Genomic DNA, 6,994 nt, shown 5'->3' with positions numbered 1-6,994 from the left:
AGACTGAAAGGTGCTGAAATCATTAGATCCATAAGCTGTTGTCACTAGAAACTTCTGCTAGCTTGATATCTTCATTATGTACCCAATACCTATCCAATGGGCGGTTGTCTATCATGGCACAAAGGACCCAGGACTGGGCTTCAGCATATGTGTTTGCCAAGCACGTTACAACATTAATGAACTATTTACACATTTATTGAATTTAGAATAGCAGCAATGAATTTACACAGTCTTGAATTCAGTCACTGAACATTAAGATGTAGTTAAATGTGGTTATGAGGGAGACTTTGGTTTTTTATTTTAAGCCACAGAAATTGTATAGAAAAATAAGAGGGTCTTGCTGCTAGGACCCGAAATAAAAACTGAGCATCTAATTCAGTTCACTTCAAACTTATGAGAAGATCCTGTTCTAGTATATCTTTGCAGCCTTGGGAATTCTAGTATGAACAAATAATGTTTGCAAAATGTGCTCGCTGTTAGTCAAACCTTTAAATGTATATAAAGGATGAAAGAAAATCTCGAGTAAGAGACAGCAGTTTTTTTTGTATATTTTTTTATAAGCGATACAGAGATGGTCAATTTGAGGCAGAAAACAACTACAGTAAAAGTCAGAACATGACCGAATCGAAAATAAATTAATAATAGCTGCGTATGTATATAAATAATGCTGTTTTATTTAATAAATAATAGCATAAAGAAAAAGAGTAATAATCACATTAAGCCTTGTTCATTTAACAAAATTTGCAGCTTACAAATGAAAAAAAAGAAAGTTGGTAAGTTCAGAATACAGTGTCTAAACGTATATACAATGGTTTCTAATGCACTTCAAGGTGCATAATAGATCTTAGAAACTGGGAGCCTGGTTGATTTTAGAAGTGGCGAGCCTAGTGAATCCAGGAAGCTGGGAGACTGGTAGATCTAGGAAGCTGGGAGACTGGTAGATCTAGGAAGCTGGGAGACTGGTAGATCCAGGAAGCTGGGAGACTGGTAGATCTAGGAAGCTGGGAGACTGGTAGATCTAGGAAGCTGGGAGACTGGTAGATCCAGGAAGCTGGGAGACTGGTAGATCTAGGAAGCTGGGAGACTGGTAGATCTAGGAAGCTGGGAGGCTGGTAGATCTAGGAAGCTGGGAGACTGGTAGATCCAGGAAGCTGGGAAACTGGTAGATCCAGGAAGCTGGGAGACTGGTAGATCTAGGAAGCTGGGAGGCTGGTAGATCTAGGAAGCTGGGAGACTGGTAGATCCAGGAAGCTGGGAGACTGGTAGATCCAGGAAGCTGGGAGACTGGTAGATCTAGGAAGCTGGGAGACTGGTAGATCTAGGAAGCTGGGAGGCTGGTAGATCTAGGAAGCTGGGAGACTGGTAGATCCAGGAAGCTGGGAGACTGGTAGATCCAGGAAGCTGGGAGACTGGTAGATCCAGGAAGCTGGGAGACTGGTAGATCTAGGAAGCTGGGAGGCTGGTAGATCTAGGAAGCTGGGAGACTGGTAGATCCAGGAAGCTGGGAGACTGGTAGATCTAGGAAGCTGGGAGACTGATAGATCTAGGAAGCTGGGAGACTGGTAGATCCAGGAAGCTGGGAGACTGGTAGATCTAGGAAGCTGGGAGACTGGTAGATCTAGGAAGCTGGGAGACTGGTAGATTTAGAAGTTGGGAGACTGGTAGTTCTTAGAAGCTGGGAGCCTGGTAAAGGCCGGAGGGTGAAGAAGGTTCAGGTATGACATACCCGTTAATGCCATTTCCATTGCCATTACCTCCGTTGCTAATGAGTCCGTTACCATTCCCATTAGTGTAGCCGTTGCCTCCGTTACCGTTGCCATTTCTATACCCGTTTCCATTGCCGTTACCATTTACCACACCATTCCCGTTGCCGTTAACTACACCATTTCCATTTCCGTTACCAATTTTAAAGCCGTTCACTTTACCGTTGCCATTTCTATAACCATTTCCATTACCAATAGCCACACCATTTCCGTTGCCATTTCTATAGCCGTTAACCAAACCATTTCCGTTGCCATTTCTATAGCCGTTTCCATTACCGTTAACCAAACCATTACCGTTGCCATTTATATAGCCGTTTCCATTACCGTTGACCACACCATTTCCGTTGCCATTTCTATAGCCGTTTCCATTACCGTTAACCAAACCATTACCGTTGCCATTTATATAGCCGTTTCCATTACCGTTGACCACACCATTTCCGTTGCCATTTCTATAGCCGTTTCCATTACCGTTGACCACACCATTTCCGTTGCCATTTTTAAAGCCGTTTCCATTACCGTTCACCACACCATTTCCGTTGCCATTTCTATAGCCGTTTCCATTACCGTTAACCAAACCATTACCGTTGCCATTTCTGTAGCCGTTTCCATTACCGTTGACCACACCATTTCCGTTACCATTCCTATAACCGTTTCCGTTACCGTTGATCACACCATTTCCATTGCCGTTTCCATTAATTACACCATTTCCATTGCCATTTTTATAACCGTTTCCATTACCGTTAGTTGCACCATTTCCGATGCCATATCTATAGCCATTTCCATTACCGTTGCCATTTCTATAGCCGTTTCCATTACCGTTAACGACACCGTTACCGTTCCCATTTCGATAGCCGTTTCCATTTCCGTTAACCACCCCATTTCCGTTACCGTTCCCGTTTCTATAGCCGTTTCCATTACCATTAACCACCCCATTTCCGTAGCCGTTTCCATTCCCATTACCATTAAGTAAGCCATTTCCATTACCATTTTTATAGCTGTATCCATTACCGTTGCCATTTCTATACCCATTTCCATTACCATTAACTAAACCATTTCCATTACCATTTTTATACCCGTTTCCATTACCGTTAACCACACCATTACCGTTGCCATTTCTATACCCATTTCCATTACCGTTGCCGTTAACTACACCATTTCCGTTGCCATTTTTGTAGCCGTTTCCATTACCATTAACCAGACCATTACCGTTTCCATTTCTATACCCATTTCCATTACCATTAACTAAACCATTTCCATTACCATTTTTATACCCATTTCCATTACCGTTAACCACACCATTACCGTTAACCACACCATTACCGTTGCCATTTCTATACCCATTTCCATTACCGTTGCCGTTAACTACACCATTTCCGTTGCCATTTTTGTAGCCGTTTCCATTACCATTAACCACACCATTTCCATTACCGTTTCCATTTATAACAATTCCATTACCATTACCGTAACGACCGTTACCATTTCCATTTCGAATGCCGTTTCCGTTGCCGTTAAAACCGTTGGATGGGGGTAAATAACGATTTCCTCCATTAGCAACTAAGCCGTTTCCATTTCCATTAGAATAGCCACCATTGCCGTTGATGATACCACCATTGCCATTTAAACCGTTGCCATTCAAACCGTTGCCGTTCAATCCGTTGCTGTTCAATCCGTTGCCGTTCAATCCGTTGCCGTTTAAACCGTTGCCGTTCAAACTGATGCCGTTCAAACCGTTGCCATTGCCATTTCCGTTGCCATTCAAACCGTTGCCGATGCCATTTCCAATACCTCCATTGGAATAACCTCCGTTTCCATTACCATTCCCACCGTTTCCATTGACACCATTACCGTTGCCATTAAAACCATTTGTTGGAGGCAAGTAACTCTGTAGGCCATTTCCATTCACACTAACTCCATTAGAATGGCCTCCGTTACCGTTGACATGGACTCCATTTCCATTGCCGTTGATTCCGTTCCCGTTGATACCGTTGAGCTTGGCTGGCAGGGAGACACCGATTATACCTGTTTGGATGTAGACACATTATTAAGATTATATCGTTATTAACATCTGAGTCCACTCATCACATCACAAATTGTCAAAAAAAAAAAACTTTGAGAGATGCAAGCATAGTCTGGTTTTTATCAAGTCGGTTCGTTTCTGTGGTTTTAAAACTACAAGAGGGTCACTTAAGGCTGTAAGAGAGCCATTAAGATTTCAAAAAGATTTTATTAAGGCCATTACAGGACTCTATAAGGACACAGGGTCCTTAAGACTGCGCTAGGGCCACTAAAATTGCTCGGGGATGATAAGAATTGGAAAAGGGACTCATCTATATGATTAAAACACGTGTCAGGAGGCAATGGTTCTGTCGACACTTGTTCTGTCACCTGACCAATAAAGCAACAACTCCACGAATGCTATAAAGACTGCAGGAGGGCAACTAAGACTGCAAGAACGCCACTAAGACTATACCAAGACTCCATTTCACTTGTACACATCCAGTCAAGAATCCTATAATTCGTAAAATAAAGATTATAGAAAGCTTCACTGTATATACATTGAGCAATATGCAGCTGTCAGTGTATATACCAAGCATCATCTGAATGAAACAGCCGAAATAATGTGATACAAGAAATAAACTCTGTGGAAGAGACACTGAAGCCATTCTCTAGAACTACTCAAATACAAAAAGACAAATTTTCTGTAAGCTTTCTTTAAAAATCTTCCTTAGATTTTGTTCCACACATTATTATTATACTTACGAGCACTTACATAAATGAACTTTTCTTTGTAATGTCTTCTTCAGTGTGTGAGACCAATTACATCTATGAGTAGATGTCTTTAATAGGAGACAAGTGAGATTTAATTAAGATCTTGTATGCTTGAAGACTACTTAAGTCGGTCACGTGAGTCGCCTCACCTAAATGCATCCTAGTATTCAGACATAGGAAATGCTAATTAATGTCCTGGAGAGTGAGTGTTGATATACAGCATCACACACAGACAACAACCACTGACCACCAATTAACTTAACTGAGTTGGTAAACAAACTTTGCAACATTCTGAGGGGTCATAAAATTTAGAACTTTCTACATGACTTGGTGATGTAGGAAGTCAGGTAGATATATTCATATTGAATATATCTACCTGACTTTTGTTATGATATTCTTACTATGCAAATTACAAGCTAGACGATAGATACGATATTCCTTGATTTGGAAAAAGACGTAGATAAGAGTATGTTTTAAATATTTAACAAAATACGGGTTTGTGATATAAAGTCCTATGCACTAACATGGTTGATGATTGGTTGTCTGGATGGAAGACGACGCAACAAGTGACCTGCAGAATGAGTTCAACTTGATACAGATTCTGTTTTTGACTCTTACAAATAAAATCGATAATGGGTAATAATGTACAAGCTAAAAAAAAAATGCTAAATTACGGGCCAAATCTATTCTATATGAGCATCAAGAGCTGACTTAGAGAACTTATAAAACTGGGATAACAATTTACATATATAGATAATTATTGAAAAAACAAAATTATGGATATCAAAAACAGGGAGAAGATAATCTATAAGTTGAACGTCACAAAGAAAAATGAAAATAATCTAAATGTCCTGGGAGTAATAATGGTAAATAATTTTTAAGTAAGTATACTAGAGTAACAGAACTTAAGGCTTCATTAACAGATTATTTCAGCTTCAAGCCCAGACGTCTTCATGCTGTTTAACTGCTTGATGTGCTATTTTTTTGCGAATTTTACGTTGAGTTATTGTCTGCATATATGTAGTTAAATTTGAAGATACTGATGGTGTTCAGACAATGTACGAAGACCATGAATTTTAGTTATGTAATACAACGTTGGTTGGTAGACAGCAACCGCCCAGGGAGGTACTACCGTCCTGCCATGTGAGTGTAAAACGAAAGCCTGTAATTGTTTTACATGATGGTAGGATTGCTGGTGTGTTTTGTCTGTCTCATAAACATGCAAGGTTTCAGGTACATCTTGCTACTTCTACTTACACTTAGGTCACACTAAACATACATGTACAAGCATATATATACACACACCTCTGGGTTTTCTGCTATTTTCTTCCTAGTTCTTGTTCTTGTTTATTTCCTCTTATGTCCATGGGGAAGTAGAACAGAATTCTCCTTCCATAAACCATGCGTGTTGCAAGAGGCGACTAAAATGCCGGGAGCAACTGGTTAGTAACCCCTTCTCCTGAATGCATTACTAAAGTTAAAAAGAGAAACTTTTGTTTTTTTTTCTTTTTGGGTCACCCTGTCTCGGTGGGATGCGGCAGGTTTGTTGAAAGAAGAAGAATTTAAAAATCATCAAACAACATTCGGTAAGAATCTTGACTGGGAAAAATATTTCATTGCTATTCAGCCCAACATTATTAGTAAAATAAATCATAAAATTTTGCTGAAACGATTTCAGTTCAACGAAGTTAAGTAGTTTTTATATTTAATCCACCAGATATAGATGAATAACTGACCAGAAAATAATGAAGAGTAATATTATATATACGTTTAAATTGATACTCAGAAAATGAAGAATTAGGAAGTGTTTCAATAACCAGGTTGTCTAGGATCACTCATCGCTGTTGGAGTTTCTTTGATATACTTTTACGTTTATACACTTCACTTACGCACAGATCAACCACATTCATAGTTTTCATTCTTAGCAAATTCTGAAGTGTTAAGAAAGTTACTCGGTACAACTCTTCACCCTCTACAAGGGCCGTGTAAATTCCTTTCTCGATCCTACATTAGAAATTATTGGCCTCAAGTACCAAGTTTAGTAGCATGACGCACTGTCTTGACTAACATCAGTTTAAACTATATTTTTGCATCCCAGAGCCATTTGCTAAACTCATTCCTTTATCCCTTTTGTTTTCATTACCGTAAGAGACAATCTGAGTATTTCTTCTTTGCAAACGCACTTTAGATTTAGTGTTCCTAATATACTTCTTCAGACATTTCGCTTCACCTCTTCATAATAAAATTAATCTTATTTCTTTTAGAACTGGTAGCTAACATCATCAAATTTCACCCTCAAACTCTACCCATCTCATTTCGGCTGGATCCTAGGTACAATTACTCTCAGGTTATGTGAAGTATTCGTTGCTAAACACCTCTCTGCTACTCCTATGCTAAAAAATAAAGGTGAAACAATCTATCGTGTGTATATGAGTATGAATGAGCATTAATGCACGTGAGTG

General features: G+C 39.4%; 1 protein-coding gene across 1 annotated transcript in view; it reads right to left on the bottom strand.

Moving 5' to 3' along the window:
* Positions 1–529: 529 nt before the first annotated feature.
* The window catches only part of LOC138852683 (uncharacterized), a 6,722-nt gene continuing 257 nt past the window's right edge, over positions 530–6,994 (bottom strand). Inside the window, exon 2 of the mRNA XM_070084896.1 lies at positions 530–3,782. Coding sequence (XP_069940997.1) covers positions 1,669–3,782 — 2,114 coding nt within the window. The 3' untranslated portion in view covers positions 530–1,668. The remainder of the gene's footprint in view (positions 3,783–6,994) is intronic.

Source organism: Cherax quadricarinatus, chromosome 14, assembly GCF_038502225.1.
Source record: "Cherax quadricarinatus isolate ZL_2023a chromosome 14, ASM3850222v1, whole genome shotgun sequence".
Classification (NCBI taxonomy): Eukaryota; Metazoa; Arthropoda; class Malacostraca; order Decapoda; family Parastacidae; genus Cherax; species Cherax quadricarinatus.
Note: the sequence above shows the minus strand (reverse complement) of the source record. Positions and strands in the feature narration are given on the sequence as shown.